This window comes from Bactrocera latifrons, unplaced genomic scaffold (genome assembly GCF_001853355.1).
Source record: "Bactrocera latifrons isolate USDA-ARS-PBARC rearing strain unplaced genomic scaffold, ASM185335v1 scaffold_154, whole genome shotgun sequence".
In the NCBI taxonomy this organism is placed as follows: domain Eukaryota; kingdom Metazoa; phylum Arthropoda; class Insecta; order Diptera; family Tephritidae; genus Bactrocera; species Bactrocera latifrons.
Genome location: NW_017535008.1, coordinates 154,331 through 175,895, shown reverse-complemented (window position 1 = coordinate 175,895; position 21,565 = coordinate 154,331). Strand labels below are relative to the sequence as shown.

The 21,565-nt window shown below is 36.7% G+C and overlaps 2 protein-coding genes across 4 annotated transcripts in view; one reads left to right on the top strand and one right to left on the bottom strand.

The window, feature by feature from the left end:
• The first annotated feature begins 144 nt into the window (after positions 1–144).
• LOC108966070 (molybdenum cofactor synthesis protein cinnamon) lies at positions 145–2,785 on the top strand. Its single transcript, XM_018928799.1, has 8 exons — positions 145–327; positions 387–1,165; positions 1,226–1,404; positions 1,459–1,731; positions 1,795–1,953; positions 2,010–2,172; positions 2,380–2,481; positions 2,539–2,785. Exons 1-8 carry the CDS (start codon positions 294–296, stop codon positions 2,680–2,682), a joined length of 1,833 nt encoding a protein of 610 aa, XP_018784344.1. The 5' UTR covers positions 145–293; the 3' UTR covers positions 2,683–2,785.
• An 82-nt stretch (positions 2,786–2,867) lies between these two features.
• Positions 2,868–21,565, bottom strand: part of LOC108966071 (estradiol 17-beta-dehydrogenase 2) — a 23,975-nt gene continuing 5,277 nt past the window's right edge. For 2 of the 3 annotated variants that reach the window (XM_018928800.1, XM_018928801.1), the window contains exons 3-4: positions 3,645–4,405; positions 2,868–3,580 (exon numbers count right to left, since the gene is read on the bottom strand). In XM_018928800.1, coding sequence (XP_018784345.1) covers positions 3,363–3,580; positions 3,645–4,395 — 969 coding nt within the window. In that variant the 5' untranslated portion in view covers positions 4,396–4,405 and the 3' untranslated portion in view covers positions 2,868–3,362. Of the gene's footprint in view, positions 3,581–3,644; positions 4,406–12,443; positions 12,536–21,565 lie in introns of those variants that run through there. The other variant, XM_018928802.1, reaches the window with a different exon arrangement.

Genomic DNA, 21,565 nt, shown 5'->3' with positions numbered 1-21,565 from the left:
GATTTATAAAAACCAAAAATTTTACGTTATTTTAAATTATTTTAGTATGCTCTGTTGTATTTTAAAACAACTAGCGTGAAAGCAGCGCAACAACCGGCTTTTCTCTGCTGACGTTGCTAGATAAGAACGAAGCGCTGTCATTTCGTTATCTTTGACTCTTTTATCGCTGTTCTTTATTTTTAGTAATTTATTTTCGTGTTATTATTGTTTTTAATTTTTCCTATTTGCTTAAATTGTTCAAGTTGCTCCACTATCTGGAGAAGCATTGAAGACGCAATCGTCAAAGCGTGAAGATGGCTGATGAAATTGTTTTCGCTGTTTTAACGAGTGAGGCTACTATTATGAATTTGAGTTTAACTTTGTTAAATCAATTAATTTCTTCACAGTTAGCGACACCTGTAGTCAAGACGCAGGGCAGGATAGCAGTGGCCCACGTTTGGTTAAGCTCATATGCGATGCCTTTCAAAATGTGCACATCATTACAGCAATATTACCTGACGAACGTGAACAAATTAGCGATAAACTTCGTGAACTCATTGCGCAGAAGTCACCGAGTGTGAGTGCAATTATTACCACGGGGGGCACCGGCTTTGCGCCACGTGACGTCACACCAGAAGCAACAAAAATTTTGCTTGACAAAGAGTGTCCACAACTAGCACAATATATTGCGCAAGCGTCACTGCAAAAAACGCATTTTGCCGCATTAACGCGTGGTGTTTGTGGTATTGCGGGTAGCACATTGATACTTAACTTCCCGGGCAGTGAAAAAGCAGTATCGGAATGCTTCGAAGTGGTGCGTGAACTATTTCCACATGCGTTGCAATTAATTGGCAACGAGTTGCCGCTTGTGCGACGAGTACATGCCGAATTGCAGGGGAGTAATGATATTGCGCCAACAAGCGGGCACATCTGTCCACATAAAACTGGTAAAGGTGATGATAGCGATAGAAATTCACCCTTTCCAATGATACCGATAGTGCAAGCACTAGAGATAATATTTCAAACAGTGCAACAACAACGCGCAGTCGCCCAGCTGCTCAATGATTTTTTGTCACCAGTGAATATACCACCGTTTCGTGCATCCATCAAAGATGGCTATGCTATGAAATCTACAGGCTTCTCCGGCACGAAAAAAGTGCTGGGCTACATAGCAGCCGGGGATGAGGTATGCTTTTATATACCATTTTTAGGTGTGTTGCGCTTTTAAAACTCGGTCTTACTGCAGATAATAGTGCACGATTTAGAGGAGGATGAATGCTACAAAATCAACACAGGCGCGCCAGTGCCGCATTACGCCGATTGTGTTGTGCAAGTGGAGGACACTAAATTGCTGAAGCGGAAGAAGACTGGCGAAGAGGATTTAGTTGAAATTTTGATAGAACCAAAAGCAAACCTCGATATACGGTAAATTAGCAATTGCAGCTTACTTTCAGCTTTTAAAAACCCTTTTAATTACAGCGCCGTTGGCTCAGATCTACGCAAAGGCAGCAAACTGTTCCCCTTGGTTGATCACTCAGCAGTAGTTATTAAATCGGTACTCTCATCGGTGGGCAAGAACTTGGGCGGTGTGCGCAAACCGAAAATTGGCATAATCTCCACTGGCAGTGAACTGTTAGCGCCCGAACAAGCCGAGGAGATGGACAAAATTTACGATTCGAATACAACTATGCTGGCGGAGCTGTTACAATATTTCGGTTTCGAATGCGCACACAAACTGGTACTTAGCGATGAGTAAGCACATTGCACGCCAACAATTTTGTGGTGAAATTGGTGTAAAAAGTTTACTGCTTTCAGCTTGGAGACTATTAAAGGCAAAATCGCAGAGTTATACAAACACGTAGACTTCATCATCTGCAGCGGTGGCGTTTCCATGGGCGATAAGGACTACATCAAGCCGGCACTGAAAAGTTTGGGCTTCACCATCAATTTTGGACGCGTCAACATGAAACCGGGGTTAGTACTGATTTAACCTCACTAAACGTGTATTTTAAGGTTTCTTACTCTTTTAGAAAGCCAATGACCTTCGCTTCCAAAAAGGAGAATTACTTCTTCGGGCTGCCAGGCAATCCGGTTTCCGCATTCGTCACGTTTCATTTGTTTGTATTGCCGGCTATACGCTGGTTTGCCGGCTGGCCGCGTGATAAGTGCGAATTGGCCTCGCTACCAATAACTGTAAGGGATAGGAAGTGTTACGTATTTGTTAGCGTATAACTAAAAGAAAATCAATATCTCAAGTATGCGTTATCAGCCTGCCGAATAATTTACTAATTGCGCCTTTTATTGCAAGTGTTGTATTTGCCTAGCTTTTGTTTTGGCCAATCAAATTTATGTATAATACATATATTCTTTTGTTGTTTTTCAACGATATTTTGTTTTTAGTTGCAGAATGATAGCATAGCGCTTGATCCGCGCCCGGAATATGTGCGCGCTGCGGTGACTAACAAGAATGGGCGGTTATACGCCACGGTCAACGGCAGTCAGGTAAATATTAGGCGCCTTTGCATCATTCTATGTGCAGCTGATGTCTTTTATTTGTAGATGAGCAGCCGACTGCAGAGCATTGTCGGCGCTGATGTGCTCGTAAATTTGCCCGGACGCACAGCGAGTAAGCCAAACGCCGTCGTGGGCGATGTGTATCGCGCTTCAGTGTTGCGCTACGATTTCATCTCGAAATATGAATAAACGTTTTTACACAACGAGTTCCTACATGGCATGGTCTGCATTGGCCTTATCGAATTTGAAATTTTTATTCTACAAAAAGTTATGTTTTAAGCAGTGTCTTATTGCCTTGCGAAAGCAATTTTGTAAAAGTTAGTAATTTTGGCAGCCGATTTTATTTTTTAGTAACAAATAATAATATAATAAAATTTGCAGCAAAATATATAATTATAAGTTTCATTATTTACAAAGCAAAGTTGCACTTTACATACATATGTATAACTATATATGTATATGTATATGTATATATTAATAAAAATATAAAACGACAGTTTACATGGGAAGTGCTATGACCTAGCGTACATAATTTTGTAAATTTCGCACATACAACCAAAATAACCTCAAATTATTCTTACTAATTAAGAATAACTAGCTGTTAATTGGTTTTTCATTCAACTCTGAAAAAAAGTGTAAAATTTTGTGCAATATTTTTTGTTTAAAAAAAATTTTACCGCAGTTTCCATGTAAACTTTGTATTTTCTTAAATCGAAAAATTATATAGAACTGTATATTTGTTCAAAGCAAATTTTTGGAGTGTCCCCAAATATTGTTATCCAATACGCGCTAGCATATCTTTCCTTCGTGCTTCCCGCATTGTGCTTTCAGCTCACGTAACAACCGTTGTTTATTTCGTGCCTCATCCCTCAAACCCGCTGCACGCCGCGGCTGACACCTGCACCCAATTTCGTCATACGCAAGGATGAACGACATGGCAACATGAAATTCAGTTTACTATTTTGCACCAGTTGGTAGCGTTCCAGGGGCACCACATCCCACAACGCGCGCTCAATCACCTGCAAGGCATTCGCGCTCAGCACATCCGCTGTGTACTGTGTCGGTGCGCCCTCACTCCCCGCGTCGGCTATTAATAAATAAAAAACAAACCGTTACTTGCATAAAAATTACCAAGCGCCATTACTACTCACTGTGCGGCACCGGCGCCTTGTACAGTGCCTCTGCTGTTAAACCAGTTGTGTCCAGCGCCACCACTCTCACACCATACGGTTGCAACTCTTTGCGCAGCTCGTCCACACACTTTTCCACAGCGGCGCGCGATGCATTGAATGCCACCAAACCGTCACCGCTACCCTGACCGGCGCCGGCGCCCAAATAGATGAGCCGCCCCCTAGTCGGGCGCAAGAAGCCCACAAACGCTTTGGCCACGCGCAACGAGCCCAATATATTCGTTTTCAGCATATGCTCCCATTGCTGCGCCTCCTGCACTTCGACGCGTCCGCGAAAGAGGCTGCCGCTCGTATTGATTACCGCCGCTATGCCGCGCTCGCCCGCGTTCATGTGCGCGCCCATTGCGCTGGTAGTTTCGCGCAGCACATCTTCGCGCGTCACATCCAACTGCATGGGTATGATAGCGCCGCGCACTGGCTCCTCGTTATACTCGCGCATCTTCAGCCAACCATTGAGCAGCTTGGCGGGCAGTGAGTCTTGCGCATCGCGCATGCCGGCGAACACGCGACAGCCCTTGTTGGCCAGATGGGTGCAAAGCTGCAGGCCTAGCGCGGTGTCAGCGCTGGTCACGAGCACTGTGCCCGGTTGGGACTCAGCCACTTCGGCAGTGTCGTCGCGCACCTTGCATATCAGGTAGATGAGCAGCGCGCCGGCGATGGAGAATAGTGCCAACAGTTGGAAGGCCAAAACCAATGCGGTCATCGGTTCCATTATGTCATTGCTGGGCGAAGAGGGAAGATAAAAGAAAAAACATGGAATAATTACCAAAATGGAGCCTAATTGTATAAAACTTGAAGAAATTGTACACAATATAAAATAATTAAAAATATAGTAAAAAAATAAATAATTGCATGCTTGAGTATAAACGTAAAGACAATCCACTCAGCTACGATTTAGCAATTAATTTTTACACTAAGCACGTCTTAAATATTAAGCATTGATAAAACTTGCGCGGCAGGCTTTAGATTTTATTAACGCCCACCACAAAAGGGTTTAGAAGGTCACAGGTCTATGTTAAGCAACAGCCTTGTCCCAAAATTTAATAAAAAAACATTTTTTTTCACATACCCAAAATTATATTATTTAATTTTTATTTTAAATTACTATTTTGTACTTAATTTTTTTTTTTTTTTCTTACATTTATTTTTGTTCTATTTCACTTTATTCCCTTCCATTTTTTATTATATTTTTTGATTTCATTCCATTTTTTAATTTAAATATGTAATCGGAAGTCTTAGAAAACAATTCAGGCCATTTCTCCTTTTCCACTGTCTTCCTGTCCTTATACAACGTCGCCATGTATTTAAACAGGTTTGCAGTACAACCATACATAAATATGATGCTTCCGCCTCTTCATTTCCTACATTCGCCATAACTACGGGTATTTTTAGGCTAACTACGTATTACTGTATACTTACACACATACATACATATATGTATCTTCTTTGCTAAGGTAAACATTGCCGTATAAGTAATAAAAATTAATGTTACCAACAATTATGGCAAAACTCATTAAAATTCCAACGGCCAAGCGGCATGAGACAGACAAACTGTCAGAACACACTAATGCTGACCACCAGCTCGGTAAATAGACCCATTAATGCACTTAAGAGACGTGTTTTGCATACCAAATGCCATGATGAGTGGTTGGGCGTAGGGCGGCGGGTTGCCGCAGATAAATGCAAAGTAAAAATGTATGGAATTATGCGATTTGATGTACTAACTGCAGAGAAATACTTGAAGCAAAACATGGAGATGCAAGCGAAAGCGTTTTAACGCCTCTGCATGCCAGCGGAACACATACTACACTTAGAAAACCAAACGAAATTGCAACAATTACCGTTAGATCTCTGCAGCTGGCTATTACTACATTGTAAACGCTTGCGGTTTCGCAAGTGAAAAAGTCATAAAAACAGAGGCGCTACAGTTGCAACACTCCACCGAAAGCGCATGGTGAAAGGCGCTGCACAAACACACACACATGACGCACCTCAGCGGTGCGGTAGAAAGCTAAAATGAAAAAGCCGCGCAGGCAATTAATTCAGCAACTTTTTTTTTGCAACAAATCATAAAGTACATAAAAACATAGGCGAGAAATGAAAAAGAATGTATTGCACAAGCGCTGGACCCTTGACGACTGGCCGCCGCCACAGCTGGTAAGCCAGCATGCAGAAAAAACGTGTCACACATCGCCGGCCACAAGTGGTGCATTGCGCTGGTTGATGCAGCTTCGACCTCAAGCAACTGTAGCATGCAGACCTTCAAGTGAGCCTTTCGCCATAAAATGCTTTGAAGTGTTTCGATTTAGTATATTTGGATTTTAATTGAACTGTTTGTATAATAGTGGTGGACTTAATTTAATTTATTTGTTTTTGTTTTTGCGTTGCGAGATTTTAGTTTATTTAATGCAATAATTTAAAGTTACAAACGCGTATCATGTGAAGTCATGGTTAAATTCGAACATCAGACCGCTTGTATCATTAAATTTTATTATTTTTATTGTCTTTTTTTTTTTTGTAGTAAATAAAAAGCAAAAATTGCACAAGTTTTGTTAAAATTAAAAAGGGGGCTCATAATATAGTTTGTATTGGCTTATTTAAATGCAACAATTTATTTGGCAAATAAACAAACATTGTTTGTTTACATAAAGTAAACATGTCACTTATGATTGACGTCAGCTCTAATTCAAGCATGAATTTTTATTTAGAAGCTGCACAAACTATTGTTCGGAATTGTCTATACAAAAGAGAGAAATGATTAATTCGAATAAAAAATAAAAATAATTTGTTGCTTGAAGAAACCTTTTCTGCATAGCTAGTCAGCATTCCAGCAAATTGAGTACAATACAAAACAAAAATGTTATACCTTCGCATATATGTATGTATAAGCAAATATATACTCGTATTTATAGATTTTAATGTATTTTCGAAATTCTCTACACGCTAAGCAATTTACTGCTTTCATATGATCACAGCATGTGGATTAAATCCGCTATCGCACGTTACGATCGCCGCCTTGCGTGCTTGAGTAGCAACTGAAACACACACAAAGCAGAATAAGTGAAAGGCTTAACGAGCGCTTACTAATTCAAAATAAACAAGTCAAACTCTAGAAAACAAAAAAAAAAATTAAGACAAAACAAATTAAGCTATTTTCGAAATTACTTTTATGACAGGTGAATTACTATAAGTGTCATACTTTTATGCTGAACGCATTGAACTTAGCCCCCAAAGGTTGCTGGGCCAGTTGTATCGCAAATTCGTTTGACGCTGAAAATGACGAAGCAAAAAATATAAAATGACAGGGGTAAACATAGAACAAGTTTACAAATAATCAACAGTTGAAGGCGTAATAAATCTAATAACCTCAGCCGCGGCGCGCTCATAGTCAAAAAGCATTTTTCTATTTTTTAATTGAAAGCGTAATTTATGAATGAATAATAGGTAATGGTGAGGACGTTTCAATGTGCGATGCGAAATATTTGTATAAAAATAAATTTGTTGCTGTTGTTTGCGCGTACTGCTTGTCGAAGCATGCCATCAGCGCTATGATTTTCTAAAAGTCGGTCAAGTGGTTGCAATAAAAATGTAGTTAATAAGTATTTCATGATTACGTTCTCAAGCGAAATATTATGATGAATTAAATTAGAAAGTATTATATGTAATAAAATGTATATTACTTATAAAAACAATATTTATAAAAATAAATATACGAAAATATTTGTTTAAAAAAATATTCGTAAAAATAAAAAAGTTTAGTACTATTTAATAATGGTTTTTGCATTGTTTTAAATGACATCATTTATTATGTAAACACTGTAAATTAAGAAAAAAATTCAAAATCTATATAATTAAAGCAACAACTTCAGTTTGGCGGCGCGCAGTAGCTCATAAAGACAAGCCAAAAGCCACTAATTAAAAAACCGGCACAACGAAATGAATGCGAAAAATCACTAAGTGCATAATGGCAATTATAAAATTGAAAAAATAAATAAAGAAAAAAATAGAGGAAAAAATAAGAAAAGAAATTGATTGTTAATTGAAAAATCAACGAAAAAATAATGAAGGATAGCCTCAGACAAGCTCACCACAGCTTTTAATTAGCGCAAGAAACGAAATAAATAATTACATTTACAAAAGGAAGTGCAGCAAAAAAAAATTAAATGCACAATAAAAATAATAGTTGGCACAAAAAGACTAAGCAAAAAAATTATACGAAATGATAAAGAAAAAAGAAAAAATTAAAGAAAAATTTAAAAAATAAAAAAAATTGAGAAAAAATATAAAAGCAAACACAAAAATTCATTAAAAACTCAAAACAAGCAATTAAGTTTTATAGCAGCAGCGCCGCGATCAAGCCGTATATAAAATTGTCACCAAAGTCACCTAATATATTGCAACATAATTTCTTAATTGACATATTTTTTGTTAGCAGACGAATTTGGTATTAATTAAATCAACAGCAGCGCAACAATATTAACTCATTTAATTGAGCTGCCGCTAAAGTTGCTTGAGTTGAACAGAACATTTTCAAAAAAGATCGTAGTTTAAAAAAACGTAAATAAAAATTAACTTGAATGAAAACCATTATTTCGCAAAATTTTGCTTTAGAGGTAAATCGACATATTTGAAATACTCGCGCAGTGTATTTCAAGGCTTTTTTGGAGCTAACAGGTGCTTAGAGCAATACCAAAATAGCAAAGAGAATGGCAATAATTAAATCGAGGCTGTAAAGCTTTTGCCAATTGCGCAATTTGTTTAAATTTTTGAAAATTTTACTCAAAAAATTACCAACTAAATAATTTTTTTATAAAAACTAAAATAGTTGGAAAGCCCAGCTCAGCAACAGCTTTTGTATTCAAAAAGTGACGCGCTTCAACAATCACGTGGCGACTAATTGCAGGTCTGGCTTCAATTGGCTGCAGCAATTTATTGTAATTTTGAAAAATGAATCCAGAGCTTAAATATAACAAAAATCGCGTACCCGTGAGCGACAATTTAATGAGCGCAATGCATGAAAATATAAATTTTTAATAACAATGAAAGTGATGATAGTTGCCAATGGCATCGAAAGTCGATAACTAATGAGGTGATTAGTTTGCGTTCGCATGACTGCTTTCTTAAAATTAATTAATTTTTTTAAAATTATAAATTATTAATTGCAACTGCTGATTTTGTTGCTTTTGTTGCTTGCGGATTATGGTAATGCTAAGCATATGCAGCTAATTTCTGTTTTACTTTTAACCGCACTTGTAAGCTTTAAAAGCACATACTACTGTCTTGTTTACTTATGTATGTATATCAACTGTCAGTGACATTCTTTTCCATCTTGTATTCTTCACGGCAACCGCATTTGGGTCACTTGGACGCTCTAAATATCGCACGTTTTTTATGCTATTTAGGTACCACTACATAACCTAGTGCCGGTCTAAGCGCTTATAAAGTCAAGCATGTGATTACTAACATACATACATACACTCTCAAGCACTTCTTGTGATCTTCGCTGGTACGTGCGTAAATTTCAATCGACTGCAATTTTATATTGCATTGCCAATTACACAGCTCAGTGCGTACTAACCACATTCTTTGTGCGAATGCAAGAAAATCACAAACAAAAAATTGTGTAGAAAGTACGCGCTTCGTGCGCATAGAAATTATATGCCAAAGACATTGTTGCCAGTTGTTGGAGGTTAGTCAGCCGCACACAGGCACACCTACAAACAACACAACAGCAACTTTGCAACATTACAGCTTGACACTGACGGTCTTAGTGGCACTTGCAGTTGAGTGACTGCAAAAAGTTGCGCTGCTGCTTGAACGCATCCTAGAAATAATGCGGATGTGCATTGGTCTTTGCGCATGGAAAAGCTGATTTCAAAGTGTAAAGCTGCACCTAACGCGCTCTGTATGTGTGTAAATGAAATTGGCAACGCAATGTACGCGCTTTCCGTTGCTATGACTTTCATGCGCAGAATTATGTTATTGGGCCGTTGGGATTAAGTAAAACTGCACGCGCGTGGTGTGGCGAACGCGCACATTGCAGTGAATGTGGCACGAGTAAAGAAGAATTTATTGAAGTAAAACCTTTCGCACTTGAGGTGGTTGCTTAAATAAAAAATATTCATATTAAGTAACATAAATACAAAAGTTTAAGGAAAAATATTTAGCACAAACAATTGCGCAACACATGCACCCTTCACTCTCTACTCACTAAATGCCGCAGCGCAGTGCGTATACGTAACCCAGAAACAACCACGCGCCATAAAAACAAACGCTCTGAAACGGTGAGTTGCTATATAAAGCTGTGCACCACACCATAATTATTATGCAGCAAGCTACAACCATAACGGTCAATTTGGCCGCAGTTGAGCGCGCATTTGTGCATTTCCGCTCACAATGCAACAACTGCAGCAGCGCGAAGCGCGTGCACCTGCCATTAAAACAAGTGAAATGTAAACATTTAACACAGCCAAGGCATGGCGCAGACGCACAAGTGCAACAGCCAAAACTTATTATAAAAAATTGCTTGATGTTTATGGTAGCTTGTTAGTGGCTATGTCACGCCAAAGACTATGAAGATCTTGCAGTTTGCGGATTTTGCTCAACAATGCAACGCGTTGGGAAATACCAAAACTAGCGGAAATTTAAGAAAAGCTGCAAGTGTCACAAAAATCATTAAAAATGCATCAAATTAGAGGATATTTACGTAATATTTTGTGAAAAACACTGCAGCTATACAACTGTTATTGCTCTTGAGTGGTTTTCGAATGGCAACAACATTTGCAACTCGCTGAGCATCTGTAAATGACTTGCTTTCACGCAAAAATGTTGTTTTTCGAACTACATCACGCGGCAGAAATCAACATATATGCGTGTAATGCACAATTAACGCACACATTTACTCTTAAACATGTCAATAAAATATAAATATTTAACGTGCACTCCAACGGCGATTTACAGCGTTTGCATGCTGGTGAAAATCGTTTTTCCTTTGACATGCTACACTTGCGCGTGATAAGCGCTCAGCTATTGCCAGGTAAAAAATTAAAAAATCCATAAAAAATGTAAACAAATTAGAGCGCAACCATATTTCGCAAATTAGCCGCCGAAGCATGCGCCGTTGCAACCACAAACCGCCTTTGAAATTTCACTTTTACGCTTTTACAAATTAGACCGCAACGCTTGATTTGCCTTTGCCTCACATGCACACATATGTACATATATGTATGTATTACATGAGCGTCGCTTGCCCACTGCGCTCTGCGTAAGATATATGTACGTACACTTATAGAGCAGGCGTGTATTGCTTAACGCTGAGCGTCGGTCATGCGAGTAAACAACCACAAACGCCAACATTTTCGTTGGTCAGGTCCACTAGCGGTTTATTATGCGCTAGATAACCAAGTTTAACGATTATGCATATACGACGCTGCAAATTGCGCTGAGCGGTGGCATTCGTTGCTAATTTAAAATATTGTTATTTTGCGCTGCTTGCAGTTTTGGTCAAAATGTTTTACTTACCGTTGGTGTTTTGTTAATGTTGTTTGCATGCATTTGCTAATTTGGCCCCAAATGCGCTGCCTTTTTGCGATTTGCTAATCACCATTCACTAATTAGCAATCCGGTTTTGAATTTGTGAGTGCTTTATGTTTTTTCCAACCTTTTTCCTTTGTGACTCTCTTTTGCCAGCAGGTCCATTACAGCATATGCAATTAAATTGCAATTGTTTCTTGCGTGAGAATATTCAATAAATGCTGCAATTTGCTTAAGAATATTGCAAAAGCATATTAAAAGCAATTAAACTGCGAAAAATCCACACACTAAGCGAAAATACGTACAACGAGAAAATGAGCGGCAATTACTATGGATATTGTGCGGAAGCGGGAAATTGCGCCGGATCTGTTCACAATGTAATTTGACAAACAGCTGTTTCCCACTTGTCAATTCCGCTTCTTTTTACACTCGTTCTTGCTACTTACTCGCTCTTATAAGTGTATGTAGAAATGCTGAGTGTGTGGCAACACCAGCAATTAAGTGCATTTATATTTTTAAATTGCATTTTAATGGTGTTTGCAAGTTTACAGAGATTTGTGTGGGAATATTACAAAATATAAAGAAATTTTGCTAATTTGTTATTAGACTTACATAAATAATGCTGCTGCCGCTTTAATCACAATAGAACTGCAACTATTGTGATATGTCCAAATATTTTCATATTACCAATGTTTTTCCTACAAATGCTTATTTAATTCCAAATATTATTCGGAAATAACGCATCGAATGCAGTTGTTAGTGGGAAATTTGGAAATTTTAAATTTAATTTTAAATTTAATTACATTTTTTTTTGTTTTCTAAACTTTATTTAAAAATGTAAAAACAACCCTGTAAAATTTTCGCACGGTGCTGCCTGTCAAACAGCTTCCATGTCCTGTTATACGCGCTTTAAACGAAAATGTAAATCTGAAATCTTCAGTTGCAGTGAGTTTTGTTAAAAAAAAAGTGTGTTTTACCAAAGTAAAAGTGTTAAATTATTAATAAATATATACGTGAAGTGATAAGTGTTATGTATATGCATGAAATAGCATCAACATAAACAAACGAAAAGAACATCAACGCATATCTGCAGGTACGCTTGCATGCACGTTCATGTTACCATTACTACAGCTACCTTTGAGTGCCTAGATTTGCAGTAACTACACCCATTACTAACTTTAGAGAGATTATACATCAATCAGAATTGATTTGGTAAGTTTTTCTTACCTCTTTAATTATTTTTATGAAATAAGTTAAATATTAGTTGAATTTTGCGAAATGTCCACCGCCGTCAGTTACCAAAATTCACTACGTAATTTATTCTATTCGTTGAATTAGTTTCTCTTACTTATTACTCAAAGAAATGTTATTTGTTAGCAAATCTAAGCTTTTGAGTTGTGTGAAGTGCCACTTAGCTGTGCTTATAAGCCAACTCGATGCAATTCCCAGCAACAAGTGTCCATAAGGCGCCCATAAAGCCATTTAAGTAAGAGAGTAGGTGTGGATGACATATGTAAATAAATACAAATTTCAAAACAAATAAGCCACAAAGAAAGAAATTGTGTTAAGCAAATAATGCGCAGAACTTATAAACAAATTATGCAAATAAAGATTTTCAAGCAGGATGAGTTCATCAACGGTGACACACAAAATAATAATAAATTACAATACATATTAGGCAGATTATATATTATATAAGGCAATAAATAAGCCATATATAAAAGTGCATAAGTGTTATTAAATATCTTATTTCAAATATTAATGAGTAGCAAAAATTACTCAAGTTCTGCAATAAGTGATTTGATGGGATTAATGAATGAAGCCATAACAGTTGCGAAAAGAATTTTAAATGTAAATATCTGAAAGTTTCGTTACAGTACAAAACAATAACAAAACGCTTACCTTTATATGAAAAGCAAACATTGTCGTGGAAAGTGCATGTAGGCAGATGTGCGCATATCATAAGCAAAACAATTAATACATTTATGCATACTCATTGGCAGCCACTTGTTTGAATAGCGCCTTATCTTTTGTTGATACTTAAAATAACTGAATAGTTATCTATCGTGAGAAGTTTCTGCGCAAATAAGCAGTAATGCCGACAAAGTGTTTCAATGTTGTTTTCAAAAACAAAATAGCAAAAAGACCATCTGCTATACTGGTATTTTGTTTGCAAAACTATTATTTATTTTTGACGCGCATTTTTTAATAAATGTTGTTTGTCACACGCCCAATACAAACCAAATTTATTTTTACTCAAAACTCTTTAAAGAGAATGACAAGATAAATATCTATACATATGTATGTATGTATAAATTTTGCTATTCTCTTGTATATCAAGTCAGTATTTCATCTATCGTTATAACGCTTTATAACTAATTTGTCTATAATTAATTGAGTGAAAAATAATTACTAGCTTAAAGGCAAAATGGCTTGGGTGGAAGTGAACGTTCAAATTTATGCAAGCTTAGCGGTATACTGACGAAAACCACTGCTGGTGCCAAAAAAGTGCACGATAACAACATAATAAAATTTTTTATTCACTATAAAATCCAAATATTATTTAGTTGCAAATTTAGAATTTCATAAAATTTTTGTAATTTAGAAATGTGTCTCAAACCTTCTAAAATCGAATTACTTTTTTATAGTATAATTATTTTTTATATGTATCTAATTTTTTATTTTATGTTATTATTTATTTACTTTTCTTTTATTGTAAATCGTCGAATTAAATGCGTGATGCGAATATTAAAGAATTAAGTTACGTATAATTAATTTTTTTGTTAACTTTTTAACAGTTGTTGCCAAAATAGCTAATCAGTTTATGCGCGCGTATTTCGCATACCAACTGGTATTTAGCGCCATAATGTTTACGCATGCGCACTTAATCAATGCGTATATGTTTAACTACTATTTACCATATTTTTAGTTTTTCATTGAACTCATACTTTAGCTGCTTTGCATATCCAAGCCAAAAATAAAGCTGTATGACGCTACAACACCTAACTCCACCATGCATTTAATGCTTTTTGGTATTCAATGTATACATATGTATATATATATATATGAATTAAGATATATGTACATATACATATGTATGTATATACACCTCTGATCAAATGATTGCCAATACAATGCTGTTTATTGCGTTTACATACATATTATGTGTGCTTGTAGTCTTCACCTGTGCGAAATGCGCAGCCTTTTTTTGGTGTCGATCACGTCGCATTGCCTAACATTTGCATAAATGGCAGCTACCACTAGAAAAAATAACGAAAAAATATACGAAAATGTATCTGATGGACAGACATGCATACTTATGTGTATTTGCACTTAATATTATTTGATTTTTTAGTTCACGTTTCTCTATTTGCATGCAAACGTCTTGAAATAGTAGCTTTGTTTGCCTGAAAAAGAGAATTTCCTTGGAAACACAACAACAACAATATATTTTTTTCAAATTACTAGTTTCTACGTGTTTTAATTTCAAAATTGTTGATCGCTATTGAGCAATTAAGTTTGCTTCAAGCTATGACTGTTTTCGTTTGAATTTGAAAAAGTAATCGAATATTTGTATCTACTATATGTACATACATATGTATGTGTCATAGTTTCTCGAAACATCGCTGGTACATAATTTTTATACTGCTTTAAGCACTTATAGACCTCAGCAATTCTTTACAGAATTGGGACGAGTTCTGTATTTTTTTGTCATATCAATTAGACTTTCGGTCCGCATAATAAGCTTGTTAGTCAAGTAGTAAGCGTTAAAAATAGGGAGTTACTGTTCCAAAAATGTTGTGATTGGGTGTTTTGTAAACATTTACTGATTTTGTTTTCATTATTACCATCTGGTGACGTCTAAACCAAAAGCGTTCAAGCGAATTTCACGTTATCTAAAGTTAAGAATACAGAATTTTGTTAGGATCTATAAAAAAGCTGAAAAATTGGTGAATTAACTCAAGAACGTAAATCTCTTTCGCCATCTAGAGTGAAGTAACTATAACAGTTAAGTTCTCATAACAGATTTCATTGTATTATTCGCCCGCTGTGAAGTATGTAGCACACCAAATAACAAAGCTTGCTACGAACAATGTCAGCATTTTAAATCAAAACAACTTAAAAATTCATTTCCCTATCAATTATCGCACATATTTTCGGCGTCACCGCCGTATAAACGGCGAAAAGCAACAAAGACCATAAAGCACACAGCTCATACAACCAGCAAGCGAGAACAATAGCCCACTATTTTGTCAAAGTCAGCATAAAAATGTGTTAAATATAAGACAATGCCAACACTTTGTGCATAAATATATTTTCAGCTTGTTTTTATTTAAATATTTCGCCTCAAATGGTAATACTACAAAGGCTAGGCCTAGGCAGGCGAGCTCATTTGCATCTGTCGCATAGCGCGAAGCCGTCAAAATGAAGCGCTCCAACCTTTTAAGCAAATTTTTTAGCCACAAAAGTGTGCGCAAAAAAAAAGCAAGCGATAGATGGTGTGAAAATACTTAAATATTTCGCATTGTAATGAAAATAATTCAGCGAAAAAACGTCATTGACCGCACGAATGCATTGTAGGTTGGCGTTTGTTGACAAATTTGCAATTTAAATCTGATTTCGTGTGATTGCGACATCGAAAGCCAAGCGAAAAAACGGTAGCTGCTGCAGAGCATTGTTTTAGGTTAGGAAAAAAGCGACACCCTGAGCCAACATGCCAAGCAGACTGTCAATGCACTTTAGTAAAGAAAATGTTAGTTATAAATATTAAACATGATGCACAAAAAAACAGTGAAAAAAGTGACTTGAACGGAACTGAAAATCCAGTGAAATGTCGTCACTTTCCGGTTGTGCAATTACGCAAACGGCGCAAATTGCTGAAAACCAGTACACATTTTCAAGAGCAGTGAACGCATTTCGCGCTGATCATGACATTAGACAAATAGTATATATACATAAATGCACGTGTGAAGCAGCTAAATGGGAAATATGAACGCAACAAAAAAATAACAGAAGTAAAAAGAAAAAACTCAACCGCAGCAAATGGTAACAGCAACAACGACAGCAAAAAATTGCTGAGATGAAGCCAACGACGCCGATGAAAAACGCGCGCTTTGACTAGCAAATTAATGGCTTATTACTTAACAAATAATGAATTTATGAAGCCGTCAGCTGGTTGAACGTTTGTTTGCGGCAATTTAATTGCAGACAGTAAACGTCGACAATTGTCTCATGCCTCACGCATGAGCGCCGCGTGCGCCTACGTATTATTGCATGCGTACAATCGGCCGCAATTTGCATTTCCTTTCATTACCGCAACACTCCGCGCATTCATTATGTTTATTATCGGATTACGAGTGCAATAGCCGGCATGCGAACTGTCAGTCGTCAAGCGATTTTCACTAAACTCAAGGTGAGGAAAATGACGCTTGCCGGTGCAATCATGTTGCAGCAGGCGAGGCAGCTTGCGCGCTTTGAGAGGAAGTCATGAATGTTATGCGCGCAACGTTTTCAAGTTCAAAATGCAACAGTTGCTGCACTAAATACAACAATGCCAACATATGCGTATTAAAATGCAAATTAGTTTGAACTCAGCACCACGCTCTTGCCGCAACGAAGTTTAACCAGCGCGCCACAATCACTCACAAGACACCCACGTCGCTGAAGCGACCTACGTACCGTACTGCACCTTCGATGTATGTATATGTACATATATACAATGATGCTGCGCAAGGCTTATAATGTATGAAAGGAAAGCGCATGCGCGTGAGATCAATGTACCCGCAATTTAAAGCATTAACTATTGTGGATGAGTTTCTAGTCCCGAATAAGTCTTAGCCTATTTATCTAAGAGCCTGTAACCGTCTGGTAGCCTTCTATTTTAATAGCTCTGAGTTAGATTATGTCTAAAACCTCAGTAAGCAGATCTGTTTGTGATTATTTAATTTCGCTATTTCAAAGCATAAACACTTTTTTGTGCAAATAACTTTATTAGCCAACTTGAGCAATTGACATTTTCGCGCGAAAGAATTCAAAACAAATCACCCACGTCGTGGCCCGACGCTGATGGCGTCAAATGCCGCGCGTGGCCGCACACGACTGCGCAGAGATAAACTGCAAATTTTATTTGTTGTAATTTTCACTTCGCCTTATCTGGTGTGTGCGCGCGCATAACTTTTAATTTTCGTCTGCATTTTATTGCCCTTTATTATGATTTCTTCTGCGCGCAAATATTCAGCCTTTGTACTTTAATATAATTTAAGCGGCGCGGCGCGTCGGAGCCAGTTTAATGCGATCATAGTCTTGCCGCGGCGGCTGTGATGGTTGTGTTGGGAATATTTTATAAATCTCACCTCACATTGGTCTGGTCTATTGTTGGCGGCCACTCAAGAGTTGACAATTTTATGTTCATAAATATGTAACTTAGTTTATTGTCTGCGTTTGGCTGAGCTGTAGCTTTGTCTTTTCAATTTTATGTAATTTTCTTATATCCATTTCTTTGGTCTTTGCAGTTTGTTGACATTTTTGCGTTAAGTTTCCTCAATTGTTGAACTTAATGGCAATATGAAGTGTTATGTAATTAATTAGTCATAAATTCGTAATGATATCATAAAAACTTTATAATGCTATGACTATTTAATTATCAATTTAACAAGTTTTAATTAATTTTTACTTTTGTTGTAAATAAAAGTGCACTGATATTATTTCTATGTATATTTAATGAGTTTCATACTACTCTTCTTCATTTACTTCCTGATTGAACTCCACCTATCTAAGCAACTTTCATATGACCATAAACAAAGCATTCCCTCCTTTCGTTTATTACGTCACGTATCTATGATTTTTTATGTCAAGCGATATCTTAAGAAAATAACGTAATTTTATTTTCAATGTTCGTGTTAGCCGAACTAGAACGACAACACAGTAGCCGATTAAAAGTGACCCAATAGAAGCTTGCATTTCTTCAGGGGCTAAGATTAACAATCTTAACAAAAATTATAACGATCGTTAGTTGTAAATAGATAGCGCAGTTATTCAGTGGGGAGTTTTGACATCGCGTTGTTTGACATACATTTTTGCACCCTATGTATGGAGTGAGTGTATGGAACGGCCTTTGTAGGCTTTAGGGCACCACCCGACCCGCAGTTTTGTTATACGTTAGCATTGGCTTCACTGATCTTCAAAGGTTTTGAAACCTCATTTTGGACGTCAGCAACTTTTTCAAACACATTCCATTAAATCATAGTACACCTTAGATGTTCTATCGCAGAATTTTTTTCTATATTTACACATGCTTTTTCTTTTTATTTCTCTTATGGCACACACGTTTTCGCATACCTTTGACTAATAACCACCGTTAATAGTCAAAGCATTTAAAGTGACAAAAATGTGGGTCAACTTGCAATTGCCGGCGTTGTCGCATGCAAAGTTTTCTCGATGCCAATGCAATGCAAGGCACCCACGCGGCGAACAATAACACAACAACTATACTCCGTCGTTGTTTAGTAATGCATTTCAAGCAATTTCATAAACATTCGCACAATGTGCGAGACAAACCAATGAATGGAACGACGAAGAAGTAGAAAAACGTTAACAAATTGTAATTGCAATCACATATTTTCTTATTTCGCATTCTGTATTGCGCTTGCAGCTGACAACTGTCAAAATGTCGGGTTTGCATTGTGTGCTCTTGTGTGTTGGGCAACGCCGAAAAGGTAACGTAGAACTACGCCGTATCGCTAATGCTGAGCACACAAAACTTTTCGCTAATCAATCTAATTGCCTTCTCTAGTTTATGGCATTTTTCTGCCAGCGTTATTTATTTCGTCTATTCAGCGCATGTTTTGTTTGAACGTTTGTATGTATGTCAACGCAATTGACTCAGCGAATTTATGCGCATTGTTGCAGCAGCTGTTCACGTTCGATGCGTTTGTTGAGTCAACATATTGCGCAGACAGCGGCAAATATAAGCCATAGCAAAAAAGTGCAAGAAATATTGCAAGTATGTAATTTGGAAATTTATGCAACTGCATTCGCGATTTTACGCTGCCCGATCACCACGGCGTTACAATCACTCAGCTGACTCAAGTATTGTTCGAAAGCTTGCTGAGAGAAATTAAAATAGGTAAAATAAGTGGTCTGACCCTTAGATATTATATATCAGTTCTACTTTGTATATAATGTAATGAAGTCTTCAATGCCACCATTTTTAGTCGTGCTAGAAGTCAAGTTCTTTTCAAAAAGTTTACAATTTGAGAATACTGCGATACTTTTCAGATCTTACTTTGAAAATATATTAAAGTGACTGTATCGACACAAGTATTTTTACTAGTTCCTTTAAGGTAAAGCGAGTTTTGGCGAAATAACCTGTAGTCAAGATGATCTCTTTTCGGAAGATGATTTTTTCGGTATTCTCTTACTTAAATACGTATTCGTGTAAATCGGTATTCGTCTTCTAAGATCTGAATCAATTGGTTTTAGTTTCTGAACTAAAAGAATTTTAGGGTTCCAGGCATCCCTACCAACAGCCGTGGGTTTCTGCATTCATCAGAGCTAATCGGTAATACGCCTCATACCTATTGTTCCGTAATAATCGGCAGAGTCCAAGACACAATTGGCTTGAAATTGGTTGAGGAACACAAAGTGAGGTGCTACTATCGAGCATTTCCATTAAATTTAAACAAAGTTTGGCACCCCCTGTATTGGTGCGCCAAACGCGCCACATTTATTTCATGGAATTGAAAAGCGTTTACTCCGTGCGCGCGCGTATCAGTCAGAAATGTAATGAAAACAGAATTGTAAAAGAAAGTCAATCGGTTGTGTTTTCCAATACAATAAGCGCAGAAGAAAGTGAAAGATGCGCTGGCTGGCGCGCGCTTGTTTAGAAAACTAAGCAAGGCATGCGACCGACGGGCAGACAACTACACAGAGTTAAGACACAATTGCGCCTAAGTGAGCACGATTGCTACACTTTACAATGTTGCTGTTGCCGTTACAAATAAATTTAAAGTAAAAATAATGGTAAATGCATTTTTCAGATCAACACAAAATACATGCATTAAACTGTTGCAGTTAATTTATTTACGCAAAAACGAATTTCATAAAAAATCGCAAATAAAAATTGTTAAATAAACGAGATCGAATCGTAATGAGCCGAAAGATACATATATGTAGATACGTATATGGACTTATGTACATGCATTAGACTCGCAAACAATTAAAAAAATATTAACTGTAGCTGTTTCTTTTGTTTGGCTCCGTTGCACTTCACAACAACAACCGCACTTAAAATGCGATTAGTCAAGTGCTACGGACGAAGAAGCTGCGTGCAGTTTTATTTATTTTTTTTACATTTATTTTTGTTTCACTTTGCACACTTCCAGCGGCTAACGGTTGCAGTTACATATATATGTACACTTTCCACCGTAAAAATGTCGTAAAAGATGTGCAAAGCAAAATAAGTGGAATGCATGTCAATTGATTTTCATGTTTTTAATTTCAAAATTTGTTGGTGAAAAATTATGATTTTGCATTTCCAGCAAATTTCGTGTTAAATAGAGAAAATGTAGCCATTAAGCATGTTAAAATAAAAGAAAAATTAATGGAGAACTACACAGAAAAAAATATGGTTGCTTTCATATTAAAAGTTTTGAAAATAATGAGACTCTGTTAAGTTGATCTGTTGTCAAATGATGATTTTATGTTAACTGAAGTGCTGGTCTTCTGGCAGCTGGCTCTATATAAGAAATGCTGTCAGGACGGCTGGCTAGTATCCATGCCATTCTGTTAAGTTGATCTGTTGTCATGTGGTGTGGTTATGTTAACTAAAGTGCAGTGCTGGGCTTCTGGTAGCTCTGGCTCTATATAAGAAAGGCTGTCAGGGCGGCTGGCTAGTGTCCGTGTGGCTCTGTTAAGTTGATCTGTTGTCAAATTTTATGTTTAACCTAATTTAATGTTATTGCTTCATCAAAATAGAAATAATTACAATACCGTTAAAGTGCATTCATTTTCATTTATTTTGCCTTTCACTTTTAATTATTTTTTCATGTTTTTATATTGTTTATTATTATTGTTCGACTTCTCAGGTGCATTTCGAATGTTTATGTATATACTTCATAAATGAAATGAAAAATTCACCTTTATTGATTGATAATGACTTTGAATTCACACTGCAATATTGCATAATATCGAAGACTAGGTTAATTAAATTTAATTGAAAAAAAATAAATACATTTTTAATGGATTTTATGATACATAAATACGAATACATACTTTTTAAAACGTTTTGAACTCCTCAAATTTAATTTTAAATTTTTTTGATCAGGAAAGATCTAAACTATATTATTTTA

What these genes read in the sequence shown, in the direction of transcription:
- LOC108966070 (XM_018928799.1), top strand. Translation starts at nt 294, where the DNA reads ATGGCTGATGAAATTGTTTTCGCTGTTTTAACGA. An exon ending in AAAGCAAACCTCGATATACG is followed by an intron (nt 1,405 to 1,458) that starts GTAAATTAGCAA and finishes TTTTAATTACAG; the next exon opens with CGCCGTTGGCTCAGATCTAC. An exon ending in TGGCCTCGCTACCAATAACT is followed by an intron (nt 2,173 to 2,379) that starts GTAAGGGATAGG and finishes TTTTGTTTTTAG; the next exon opens with TTGCAGAATGATAGCATAGC.